This window comes from Electrophorus electricus, chromosome 4 (genome assembly GCF_041902795.1).
Source record: "Electrophorus electricus isolate QZ-2024a chromosome 4, ASM4190279v1, whole genome shotgun sequence".
NCBI classification, from domain to species: domain Eukaryota; kingdom Metazoa; phylum Chordata; class Actinopteri; order Gymnotiformes; family Gymnotidae; genus Electrophorus; species Electrophorus electricus.
Window position 1 is genome coordinate 6586569 of NC_137500.1, and position 13432 is coordinate 6600000.

Here is a 13432-nt window from a genome sequence, read left to right on the forward strand (position 1 = left end):
GTCTCAGACAGGAAGTCCACTCTACTCACCACCTCTTCGTCAGACAGCTCCCGTCCCTGGATACTGCTGCTGTCCCGCACCGCCTGCTGGTGCCTCTTGCCCTTAGTGTGACTGAACAGGTGCACCTCGGAGGTGATCTACAAACACACGGGTGGAAGGTCACTCGCACGGACACGGATCCCAAAGCCGCCAGGGCCCAGGGAGACACCACCACCTCCTGCACGCCAGCGTCCACCTTGCGGTACTTTACAGTATTGTTCGAAGTGTGGCGCGTCTCGGATAACGTGGTCATTGTCGTTTCCGAAAAAGCTTGCTTCAAAGTTAAATATGATCCGCGCACTGTGACGGACATCTGCTAAGTAGCAGGACACCTCCTAATAAAAGCCAGGATGCCGACCACAACGCTTATAATGGACAAAAACAAACAAACAGTTGCAAGTTTTAACTGACAGTTTATCTGTGTCCCTTTTCTTAAATCCCTGGATCATATAACACTTCAGTGGTTTCACTGACACCAGCAATCATTACCCCTTTAATGGTAAGAAAAATACAAAGACCAGAGGAATACAACCACCAATAAACATCTTTAATTCCACACCAATTCCAAGACTAGCGAAAGGAAGTGGTGGAGGACATGGGATCCTACACAGAGGCGCAGGTGTTGAAGGACCACTGTGGGGTGCCTGTGGTGTTTGTCTCTGCGCTCTGGAGCAGGGCCCGGGTAGGGCGGCCTGGGTTTGACGTTATTAAGCAGAGTGCTTCCCGCTGACCTAAAGATGACCGCTGGAGTCACTGGCTGGCCAAGGTCATCTGACATTTTAACGAGATTTTGCTGCATGTGGTGCTTAATCTGATGCCCGCTTGACGCTCCAAGGTGTCTGGCCCTCATCACGAGGAAGAGCCAGGACGGACTCGCGCAGACGCACCTGCTGCTCATTTATGGCCCGTCACCTGCAGGGAGTGATTTTGCCTGCCTGTAAATCTCCAACTATAGTTCGTTTTAATTAATGCACTCAAATCCCCATTCCAGTGCCTCCTCCTCCAAAACCCCCCCGTCACCTTCCACTCGGCGTTTTTCGAGACCGTTGCAGCCGGGACGACGAAAAAGGTGAACATCCCCGGCAGCGAGCACCACAACACGCAGCATCTCCGTGGCAATGCGCGGGCGCCATCGGACTCCGATCAGTGAAAGCCACCCGAGTGGCTAATTAAGCGGCCCACGTGTAGATGCGCAGCTCGCCGATATACTTGTACAGCCAAGTCTGATTAAACACAAGGAGATTTGAAGTATTTAAACCCACGCTGGGCTACTAGTGGCTGCGCTGGGTTCTCACCACGACGCTGCAGAGGGAGCACTGTTTCTTGCGCTCGTAGGGGGTGAGCTTGGGCGCGTAGTCCGTGTTGGCGTGGCGGCCGCTGCTCAGCTCCGCTGCCTTCCCCTTCCTCTGCTCGATCTGCTCCATGTGCCGGCGGCTGCTCTCGTCGTGCTGTGGGGCGGCACGGGGGTGGGGGGTGGGAGAGGTCTCAACGTTACCACTGGGCCCAGCACTGCTCCTGATCCCAACACGGGAGCGTTTGGCCAATTCTTATTTTTACCCCTGCCCTTGCCCCCGATTCCTCGGCTTGCCCTTGGAACTGAGTTACTATGGCTGAAATCTTCCCCTACGAAATGGGACAACATTTCAAGGACCTGATTGGTCATCAGCGGCCATGGCTGATGGCTTTTGCGTAAACGGACTCGATTAAACATTTTTTTTTTTTTGCCAGCCATTTCCAAAGCGCTCGTTTTGGAGCGTGCTTCTGAAAAACCTGCAGCCACGTAGCCCCCACGCCTCGCCCTACCCCTCCGTCTCAACAAGAATCAGGACTCCCAACGCGCACAGCGCAGGGCTCGGGCTAACCGGCAAGGGGCGAGATGAGATTAGGCCAGTGTGTGGAAGAGGAGGGAGGCGACGTGCCTTCAGCTGGATCTTCTTCTGCAGCTCCTCCATGGCCTCCTGCTGAGCAGCACTCAGGGCAGCCAGGCGTTCCTCCCGGTCCCTGCACACCCACACAGAGACATTCAGTACACCTGGATGTACTACAGGAGCAGAACTTCACATATGATGCAGTCATTAACGCATTTCTAACCTGCAGTTTCTATCAATCCCCTAAACAACTCATAATGAAGGAATTTATTCAGCTTTAACATGATTAAACAGACCATTTTACTCAAGCCTTTCCCATTCTAAATATGCTTTTATTTCCCTCCCCCCCCCGATCTTTAAATGATCTGGGAGTCGTCTGCGCTCCTTGACTCGTCCTGTTGTTTTGCTGACGGAGGCTCCCACGTGCCCCGGCCAAGGTCGGCCTGGCCGGCCGGCGCCGCGCCGCGCACCTGGCTCTCTCGCGGGCCGCGTCCTCCCGCGCCCTCTCCTTCTCCTGCCGCTGCTGCTCGATGCGCGCCTCCTGCTCTCTCCTCTTCATCAGCAGCTCCTCCACCCGCGCCTGGCGCTCCGCCTCCAGGGCCCTCTTGCGTTCCTGCCGCGGCAGGCAGGCGCAGAGTTAAAACGCAGTCGGGCGACCCGGTTTGGGCCACGTCCGGAGGACGGATGGGCGGGTGTGCGGGACGGTACGCCGCACCTGCACGGCTTCGTCTCGGGCCTGCTTCTCTTCCTGCCTCTTCTGACGCTCCTCCTGCAGCTCGTTGAGACGCTGCTCGTACTCGTTCAGCTTGGCCAGCACGTCGTGTCTCTTATTCTGCGCCTCCAGGGTGTTGATGAACGCGATCTCGTTCACCTGCAGGCGCAACCCGCAACGCCACATTGCGGCTGTCCGCGGTTAAAGGCTAGACGGCGGCAAAGCCAACACGAAAATACAGAATAACAAACGTGCCAACGCTGATGACATTGTTGGCTAGTGCGTTACAGTTTCCTGTCAATCAGCATCAAAGACTGTCAAAAGCAATAATCAAATGTTATATATAGCATGAGTCTCTTTATTAGTTTGGGAGAGTTAGTGGCATAAATTGGCATTTCAGCTGTTTTTCAGGTTTTTTAGTACTTTTTAAAAGTAGTTCTGAGATACCAAATGGATAAATCAGCAATGAAGTACAAAACAGTTCATTTCCTCTACCAACATGATTATTCACCACAATTATTTCTCAAACATCAGAAACTGCATTTAAAGCACTTCAAGTGCATTTATTAGTGTTTTTTTATGTAGCGAACATACACACAAACAACCGTTATACCTATAAAGTAGGTTATTAGCTGGTTCTTAGGGTTTCACGTGATTCCACATTCCGAGGCAGGCTGGAATGAGCTTGGTGCCGCCACCTTACCTTGGCTTCCTCTTCCTGAGCCTTCTTCACGATGGCCTGTAGCTGCAGTTCCCGCTTGAACTCGGCGTGGACGAGCTTCTCCTCCATCATCCTCCTCCTCTGATCCAGCAGCTCCTCCTTCCACTTCCTCACCTCCTTTTCCTGGGGAGGAGATGGGGAGCACAGACAAGGTCACACACACACACACACACACACACACACACACACAACGAATGCTGCGAGAACGAGCCTTGCCCGCCACGTGCACACCCCTCACTCGTCACCTCCTTGAGTTCCTAGCACCTGCTCGCTAAAGAGCACATCACACGGTAATATTCACCTTCAAGCGCGGGTGGGTAAACATACAAGACTGCTTTAAGTTTCCTTCATCTCGGGTGGAACGGACGGAACAAAAACAAACCAGCCGCTGAAAGTGATGTCGCCGTCACGTACTGGTTTGACGGTACGGCCTCACCACCCTGCCCAGCTAAACAGACACGGTCGGGACGCTAAGTGGCCGTCTGCCTCTGACGGTGCCGCCGCTTGCTCCCCAACCGCCTACAGGCAAGGTGCGGTCGGTTTCGGGAGAACAGACTCACTCTTTCTAGAAGTTTCTGCAGTTTGTGCGTCTTCTCCTCCCTCAGCTTGTCCCGCAGCTGCTGAGCTTTCAGCTGCTTCTCTTCATGTTTCTTCTTAGACTCAGCAATGGTTCTGCCAAAAAAACCAAAAAAAAAAAAAACCCAAACACCCCCCCCCACCACCACCACATTTAACAGCACTTCAACCTGCCACTCAAATACAGAACATTTCAAAACCGGTGCTCTCTGGCTCAAGAACTCATCTGCTCTACGTAAGCGGCTACTGAAGATGACTCCTGAAGGATAGCGCAAGAAGATTAAAATAGTAATACACTGATTGGTCTAGTTTAGAGGGGTGTGTACCTAACTATCAGAGCAGCACAAAAGGCCCGACATCCAATGTTAAAGTACACCGACAAGCCCAGGCCATGAAACACAATTTATGAAACCGCGCGCGTGTGTGTGTGTGTGTGTGTGTGTGTGTGTGTGTGTGGAAGCGCACAGTAAACGTGGGGAGGGTCTGCGCTACCTCCTGCGGGAGGGTGAGGAGAGCTTCTCATGCATGTGGATGCCATGGCCGGGGGGCCGAGCGGGCTCCTCCTCCACTATGTCCCCCCACGAGGTGCTTTGACGCCAGGGCTCGCGCGCTGGAGCCAGAGTCAAACCAGAGTCAAATACACAGCACACAGTCACACATGTCTACCGTCCAGGAAACGTAACCAAAAAAACACAGCCAGTTACTACCATCGTAGTCAGCCAACATCTCGCTCCAGTCTAGGTTCAGTCCGCAACCGGCACCCCCGATGCTCGCCTGCAGGACACAGAAAACAAGGTGAGGAATTCTGAGGTGGTTGGGAAGGGACGGGGCGCTGTAGTGTTACCCAGAGCAGGAGTCGGGGCGCGTGGCGCTCTCCCTCACAGAGAAGTCGCTGTCTCGCTCCAGCTCGCTGTTCTCCGCCTGGATCTCACGGGTCAGCTGCTCCTCTTCGGCGATGGCGCTGGCAATGGCCTCCTCGTTGGCCTTTTCCAAACGGTCGGCTAGCTCCTCCTTCTTGGCCAGGACCTCGGCCATGGACTGGGGCTGAACACAGGCCACAGAACACGCACTCGGTCACGCGCCAGACCCCCACCAGGGGAAGAGCAGGGTGCTGGTGGCAAAGCTGTCACGCCAAGCCTGTCGGACCTGGACCGAGGCTTGGCGTGGAACCACTCTCAGCCCGCCCTGAATTTAGGCCGTGCGACGCCGTGTTCTGACACGGCAAAGTTTTTTCCAGAAAGCGCTTTAAAGCAGGAAGAGAAATCACATTGCACGCGTTGGCCGTAACAAGGGATGAACAATACAATACAATAAATAAATAAATAAATGAAAGCAAGAGTACAGGCACACAGCATAAACACAATCAATCACAAAAACCAAGCATGGGGAAGCATACCAGCGTCATGCAGGAGACATCCACTATGAGGATGAGGAGATGCAGGACGAAGACCCCGCCAGGCAAGCACTTACTGTCCACCCTTCACCACTGCGGAAGCCTCTTAGCCTCTGCCACGTCACTGCGAGCACCGAACCTCTCTGATGTAACGGTAGTTCTGACGGGGGCGAGCCCGTGTCAGTGAGTTTGTTTACGGCAGGACGTACGCGGCTGATGATGTATGCGGCCGGACGCTTTAAGGCAGCTTTTGCACCTGTGACTCTGCTTGGCTCCCGATGGCTGGTGAGTTGCTGAAATATTTAGGGAAAAAAAAAAAAAAAAGAATCCTGGCTACTACCGTTACAGACCACAGCACTCGGCCCCTGTGCCTCTTAAACTGGCGAGTGAGCAGTATGCCAAGTGTCAGTTTCAGGGCAGCCACGCTGGAAGACGGAGCTGTGGCAGCCCTGGGATCCGTGCGACACTTCACACTAATGAGCATAATGAGAGAGAGATTTCTCTCAACACCGCGCCTGTTAGTCTCAAGCAGGAGTCTAAACAGAGCTGAGCTTATCTCAGCCACCCAGTGAGGTGGTGTCTGGACCTCTGCAGCACCAACGACAGGTTCCCGTATGATCGGCGCTTAGATAGCACTCCCCCAAGGCCATTTATGCGCCATCCATCTTTATGGTTTCAGACAGGCTTTGGTATGCTGTTGAGAAATGGACGACAGTAGCTCGGGCGGAGAGGAGGCAGGTTTTAGCCTTAATTAACCCCAGAGAGGTTACGTGTGTCAGAAATGGAAGGCTAGTAGAATGGTGTCTGTGGATTGTGCGCCGGGGGCTAGCAGTGACACTCCCCAACATGTCTCAGAGTGACCAGAACTGATTTCTCTATATTGCAATAAAAGACGTCGAAGAGGGCTGACCTGGTGCTATTCAGAAAAGGACACACATGGACAAACGTGGCATGTGAGCTTTTCTCTGTCATTAAGCAATCTCTGAGAGCTGAGCCTTTGTGGGTGTATCTGTTCAATGCAAAAATCTCTAAGCAGCATATCAGAACAGCTGGTCTGCAGGCCTTAAATAAAGTCAATTACAGAAAATGGCCCAAAACAGCAGCTTGTTCAGGGGACCAACGAATGAATCAACGCACCTACACTTAACGAGGCAACAATCTAACGCTCGTAGCGCGTGACACCTTCACACCCCAAACGACACACATCAGCCTTATGCTCATTCATACACAATTCTGTCTGTGGAAGGCTCGGTAAAGGGGGCGGGGTGGGAGGTTGGGGAAGACCCCGGCTGTTGCTGAAGGTTTTTGGGATTGACGTTGTTTAGGCGGGAGCCGTGACCCCGGCCCGTGTCTCTCAGCACTCACGGTGGAAAGTTCTGTGGGGTCCAGCATGCTCTCCAGTTTCAGCCCCGCCGGGGGAATACGGGCCACCGCTGCTTCTGCGGCTCCAGCAGCAGATGGTGCCGTGACCCGCCACACTGCCCCCAGCAGCTCCGGCCCCCCAGCAGCCGGCTGAGCCCCCGGCTCCTCTGGCTGGGAAGAGGATGGAGGAGGCTCTGGGACTGGGGCTGGAGTTTGGGTTTGGGGTGAAGGAGGAGCAGGAAGAGGTTCTGACACGGGGGGCCGTACTTGGTCGGGGGTAGCAGCAACACATTGTCTGGGCTCTTGATCCCTGTCTGATGGGGGCTGCATTAACACACACACACACACACACACACACACACACACACACACACAATTAGACATGCAAGTTCTTGGCACGCCTTCTCAGGGACTTTGATGAGATGGTCATCAAATGTGAGAAGATCCAACACGCAATCATTGACCGCGCACACACTCATCACATTGTGCCACTTAGAAAACACGACATGCTTGAAGACAGTGCAGTAACATGCCATACACATCAAATATGTATCAGCACAATCAAAATCACAAACATGCAAGCAGCATTCGCCATCTTTCATCATCAACCCCCTGAACACAACCAATCCGCTGCCAAGAACACTTCTTCTAAGTGCACCATAGAATGTAGAATCTATACATATTTCATAAGACCGCATATGATATTTCTGACAGTGTAGTCTCACCACATATGTGCAAAATCGATGCCTGCTCAACTGATACGGCCCTGTCTGCACTGTGCGTCTATGAATACACCCCAAAACACAAACGGCGGGGGCAGATAAAACACTCTAACATTACAGAGCCCTCATGTCCCCTCTCTGCTCCTGAATTATTGATGGGTGAAGGCTGCAGGCTGATGTCGGTACCTCCACGGCAGGGGCCTTCTCACACTCGGACTTTTGCTCCGGGGAGACGAGCTTGTCGGGTTTCCGCTTGTCCCCTGGCCCCTGCGCGTTGCCCCGAGACGCAGCTGGCAGCTGTCCGTTCACCGTCTCCCCGCCGGCCTTGGGAGAGACGTGGGCCAGGACGGGGCTGACCTTGGCCACCATGGCGACGGAGCGAGACCTCATGGAGCGGCCGCGCTGCACTGTCTCCCAGCCCTCTGCGTCCGTTTTGCCTGAGGCCAGGAGTGGAGGCAGACACAAAACGCAAACCACGTCAGTCGGCAGCAGTTTAAGGCTTCTCTGCGAAATCATAAGACTCAGCGATGAGTCACGGACCTTCTGAGGGTGTGGACGGACCACGCAGCTCAACAGACGTTCGGCAAGCGGGAAACGCCGCCGAGTATGATGCGTGTCGGTCTGCGGCTCACCTGGTTTCTCTGCGGTGCCTGTGGTCTGGCCGGGCGCAGGCAGGGCCTGAGAGGATTTCACCCGGTCGGCCCAGCTGGGGCCAGAGTGGGAGAGACGTGCTACTGCGAGAGTGGGAGGAGGACCCCTGGAAACACAAACACAAACACACACACACACACACACACACACACACACACACACACAATCACCGACAGGCCGCTCCGAGTGGCACAAGCAACCCCCAGAAACGCAAGCAAGCGTCCAATGCCGTGATGAGTGTCACCATCTGCGCCGCTCTACTGCAGTCAGTTCATGAGAATAATATGGGGACAAAGAGAAGCGTCAACTTGCGTGCTGACCCCAGAACAGCCCGCACTGACTGAAGCACACTCACCACTCTGAGCACGTGGCGTCAGAGCGGGTAGAGGCTTCCGACAGCAGATCCCAGGTCAGCCTAACGGGCCACAAGCCTGAGCTGATCAATATCCATTTCCTGACGCATCCGATTACGGTGTAATGCAGGTATTGAACCCCATGCTTCAGCTGTCCTCAGCCACACTCATATCAGCACCTCCTGCTGTCTCTGGGAGCAGCCGCGGAAAAACCCAGCAAAAATCACATTAAACAAACGTTTGAGCTTCGCAGGTCGATCTTTGAGCCCTTCCAGACAGTGGATCTCGTCTCTCTAGGCTTAGACGGGGCTTCTCCACGTATCATATCTGCCATTGATTTCTTAATTTGCCCATTCAGTGCCCGTTTAATTGAATTGGCAATTGTTTTCCTTTTACGCTACCAGATTAAAAAAAAAAAAAAAAAAACACAAAACAAAAAAAACTAAACTAATGGAAGGAGACAGAGATCAAGCATTAATGTAGGAAGTGGACTTTCCCCCACATCAGGCATTAGAGGTTGTCTACTAACCGAGAACATTCTCAATTAGTGGAAAGTAAAATGGGATAATGGACTGTGGTTAAGCGAGGCGTATACACTGACGAGAAGAAGCAAGAGCGTGATCGGGTTCTAGTGAATACGAGTGGGCAGCTCACTACAGTCTGCAGATGTGAAAAGGCCTACCCAAAGTTGAGAGAGCGGCGCACACCCGGAGATGGAACTATGCGGTCTGTGGTAGGACTGGACATAACGTGACGGCCCGGGGACATCTTGCGAACCTCCCATGCCAAAGATGTGGGCCTGGAAGAATCATGCAGCCACACCACTGTCAACATTTAACCAACAATCGGCATTTTGATCCACAAATGAAATATAACCAACAATTTCACAAAAAAACACACCTCGACACAATCTCCTCTAAATGCTGGAACTTATAGCTCCCTAAATATATGTAGTGGTGAATTTTTCACCTCCCAATAAAGTATAAATTACAGTCAGGATTAGGATGCAAAGAAACACACGAGTGCATGCAAAGGTTGGCTAATCAATAAAGAGCACGTACTAAACTGTGGGAATGGAGAGGAGACTTAAAAGCTCCGCTTTATACCTTAATCAATGTACGAGTGTTGTGGTAATTCAGCCGTTTCCTTAAACACAAACCAATAAACTGGCGAATCCCCTTGAATTACAGCTCTTCCTATCGATCGGGTCCAAGACACTACAACTGGAGCACCAGTGTGAGAGAGTCCCCAAAGTGAGTGTGTGTAAGTGTGTGTGTGTGTGTGTGTGTGTGTGTGTGTGTGTAAAGGGCAGATGACCTGTTCTGCGCATCAGTTTTCTCCAGCTTCTCCTGCAGTTGGATCCAGTCGATGAGCGCTTTAAAGTCCCGTACATAGTTGTCCAACATCATCAGCACCTCCTAGAACACAGCAAGTGCTAGACGTAAGGATTTCAACAAAACGCACAATACCAGATAATTCTGTGAGCATTTTAACATCGCCTCCAAGGTGGAGGGGGGGAGGGGTGATGGGTTAACGTTTCAGGAGTAACAGCATGTAACTATAGTTTAGAAATACAGACTCGTTCTCATTTCTGCATTTGTTAGTGATTTAGGGAGTCATTTGAGAGCCGTACACGTTCCAATTCAACCAAAAAACAAAGCAAAAACACCAAGCGAGGCCGATTCCCCACCTCACCTCACCCCTCTGCCCCACCCCGAAGGCTTGGGTAAAGGTGAGCGCGGCCCACCGTGAGACAGAAGAAGCGATCCGTCAGGCCGGCCTGAAAGGTCTTTCAGAGAGCCAGTCTGGAGGGACCAGGCAACGCGTCCCAGCACAGCTCTTACTCCTTGAGCCAACAGAGGGGCTCCCGTAACCCTAAACCTCCCCCCGCCCAACCCCAAGCCCAAGCAGACAAAACGCGGCAGGCACCAGGGCAGGGTCAATACCACCAGAGCTACAGCCAGGGAGCCAGTCCATTCACAAAGACCTAGAGAAGACAAATTGGGGTGGGGAGGGGGCTGCCTAAGAAAAAACAACACCCCCCCCACCCACTCTTCCCTGCCTCACTGGTCCCCCACAAGAGGCACGGCTGAAATTACCAATTAGTTTAGCAAAAGGGGGCTGGCAAATCTGATTGGGGCTCTAATCATTTCTAGTTACTGGCAAGGACCGAAGCAGATGACGGCATCTCATTGTCTGCCTGACATTCAATCTGCTAGAGGGAGGGGCGACTCTGGGGAATCCCTAAGCCTGCACAAAAGCCCACAGCGAGAGTTCAGCGGGGAGGCCTGCTGCAGCACCGATCAGCACGTACCGTCCGCCCGGCCCTAGCACAGGAACCTGCTCCACAAAGTCCTTCCACAAAACCTGCTCCGCAAGACCGTCCAGCTGACCCAACCGAGCTGCGGTCTCCGTCGTCGACCCTTCTAGTCATATAGAGTGGCCAAGCAACAGCTGTACACTTTCTTCTATGACTAGCCTAGTTTATGCCTTAGCAAATGTACAAGTCGAGTATAAACTCTCTGGTCAATCGGGCCCCTGACTGCGCTTAACTGTAATCCCCCCCAACTGAGGAAGCGGCTCCCTAATTATTAACAGGCTGTGCAGGTGGGCAGCGAGGAGCCCTGTCGTGACTGCGTGGGCCGCGCTGCCAGCTAGGCGGGAGGACGGCGGCGGTACGCTGGAGCAGGAACGTGGGAGATTGATGGGTGTGCTGGAGGGAGGGCTAATTGAGAGGAGAGCTCAGTGCATTTCGTTAATGGAGGTGTGGCCAGCGAAATGCGTCTGGCAGGAGCCTGCAGATTAGGGCCACTCGACAGCAGCGAACACACACTGGCAGTTAGTGTAAAGGTTCGACAGGCCTACAACCACAGGGTGGATGAGGCCTCACAGCACAAATACAAACACAAAAACAGACAAACAAAAAAAACACAAACACACGCAGAGGAAAACATTCTATGTAACGTTATACCATTTAGTATTTTGGTAACCGTCTTGTATATGGCATATACAGACAAATTCTTTTAGTCTCAAATCTTTACATTCAAGATTCTTCAAACTAGTTTTGTGTTTCAATCTTTCCAGTTGCATAGCTTGCATGGTCATAAGTGCTGAACAAGCGCACACACATACACGGACACAGAGTGGTGTCTTATCCGCAGTCTGGTATAAATCAGGACCTGGAACAGTAGAAAGGCCTGATAAGAACTAATTATGCCTTTGGGCTGCAGGTTAAAGATGTGGGCGTTATTAAAATAGGAGCATAAATCAGGCAGCCGGGCCAATCGAGGTCCTGAGTGTGGTGGAATCCAGAGCAGGACGAGACTCTGCACACGCCGCTCAAACCCAGCCAGCAGCCCAGAGGGTTGCACTAGCCCTGCTCTGCCAGCGCACCAGGAACCTCAGCAACATCTTAATTTAGCACCAAACGGAGTTCCACTTGACTTTAAATTCTTGAGCTAAAACATTCAACTCCCTACTAATAATACTGGTGAAGGATATTTCAGCGACGGCACTTATGCCGACAGTCCTCTGCTTCTACGAGCGCCGGCGTGTGGGACCAATGGAGCTGGGGGCCCCAGCAGCTGCCTGAGCACCCGGGGCGCTTTCGCAGCTCTGCGGCCTGTGAGCAGGCTTCAGAGCCGGGCTGTCGACGGCCCGCGTGAATCCGGAGCGCGTAATCCCCCTGCCCATCCTGCAGCCCTGCGCAGCCCATGAGGTCGGCAGAGAAGCCATGGCACTGGAGGGAGGTTGGCACGCAGATCCTGTGCAGGTGGCCGTGCCCAGTGGCAGTACATGCCCCGGGCCCCCGGGGAGCGATACGAAGAGCAAACGCCACGGCTCCCAGTGCAGTTTGAAACGGTATTATCAGCAATCATCTTCGACCCCTCACTCTGAGCCCCCAGGTTGGATCTCTCTCTCTTTCACTCATCCACACCAACATGGGGGTGGAGAGAGAGAGAGTGTGTGTGTGTGTGTGTGTGTGTGTGAGAGAGGTGGGGGCATTTGTTTACACACTGTCATCAATCTGCACTCCCTCCAGGAAGGCCCTAGAGAGTGACCAGTGATAATTCTCTCACCAGCACACCTTCAAAGCCTTCTTTGACACAAACCAGAAAACAAAAGGAATGTTGAGGGTAGGAGGGAAGCTCCTGAAAAATCCAAGTTAACTCTTTATTTCCCTCTTGTGGTCAAAGCGTGCCATAGCTAGGTTCCTGTAACCATCTTTTTTTTAAATACTTGTCAAACTAGAAATTTCATACCTTAATTCTACTCATGCTCTGAAACACACTGCCAGTCTGATCTCTGATAAGCAGCAAAAAGCAATTCATATCAATACTTCTGCTCTGTAAGGTATTCTAGTCTCTGACATCATTTCCGGTGTGACTATGGAGTAGTAAATCTGATCGACTCCTAAAGCCCAATTCACATTCCTGAAGAGCAGAGACAGGGTTATCAGCAATCTTTACTGAGAGGTCAGCCAGACGTTCCTCTGAGTGAGGAACCAGCATTTGGAAGAAGAGAAAAAAGTAAATGCCAGAGGAATTAGGCAACACGCTGTTCTTGGTTGATTAACACTGGTGAGTCTACGCACAACTTTCTCAAATACTTTGGGATATATTTTAAAGTTCTCGTACTGTGGAAGACTTGATGTTCCTTGGCCTTTTGACTTTAAGGAGTTGAATGTGCTATATAAACATTTTGAAAAGATATAAAGCCCATGATTGCAAACTGAAGTCTGAGAGTCCATAGAAAGAAAAGCTTTTTTTTTGCATGCTTATATAAAAATAACCCCTTGACTTTACATATTTGCATAGACCAGCCTACAGCTCAACCAATGAACACCAATATAGCTAAAATCACAGGTCAGCAATACACTGATCTCTGAACCTTTGATACAGTCTTTATCTTAGGCCTTCTCGCAAGACCAGACACAGATGTGTGAGGCCAATAACAGACATCCTAAATGGCATGGTTGTTATTTACGTGCCGTTATATGTGCAAGTTGTATAATGGCTCTTTCAGTAAAGCACAT

The 13432-nt window shown here is 52.0% G+C and overlaps 1 protein-coding gene across 9 annotated transcripts in view; it reads right to left on the reverse strand.

The window, feature by feature from the left end:
- The window catches only part of scaper (S-phase cyclin A-associated protein in the ER), a 70361-nt gene that overhangs the window by 42530 nt on the left and 14399 nt on the right, over positions 1-13432 (reverse strand). For 3 of the 9 annotated variants that reach the window (XM_035536222.2, XM_035536219.2, XM_035536221.2), the window contains exons 5-19: positions 9715-9815; positions 9080-9196; positions 8026-8150; positions 7580-7830; positions 6675-6995; positions 4799-4960; positions 4624-4690; positions 4409-4526; positions 3901-4012; positions 3323-3463; positions 2623-2778; positions 2378-2520; positions 1902-2040; positions 1335-1487; positions 30-137 (exon numbers count right to left, since the gene is read on the reverse strand). In XM_035536222.2, coding sequence (XP_035392115.1) covers positions 30-137; positions 1335-1487; positions 1902-2040; positions 2378-2520; positions 2623-2778; positions 3323-3463; positions 3901-4012; positions 4409-4526; positions 4624-4690; positions 4799-4960; positions 6675-6995; positions 7580-7830; positions 8026-8150; positions 9080-9196; positions 9715-9815 — 2214 coding nt within the window. The remainder of the gene's footprint in view (positions 1-29; positions 138-1334; positions 1488-1901; positions 2041-2377; positions 2521-2622; positions 2779-3322; positions 3464-3900; positions 4013-4408; positions 4527-4623; positions 4691-4798; positions 4961-6674; positions 6996-7579; positions 7831-8025; positions 8151-9079; positions 9197-9714; positions 9816-13432) is intronic. The other 6 variants (XM_035536220.2, XM_081712010.1, XM_081712008.1 and 3 more) reach the window with 5 other exon arrangements.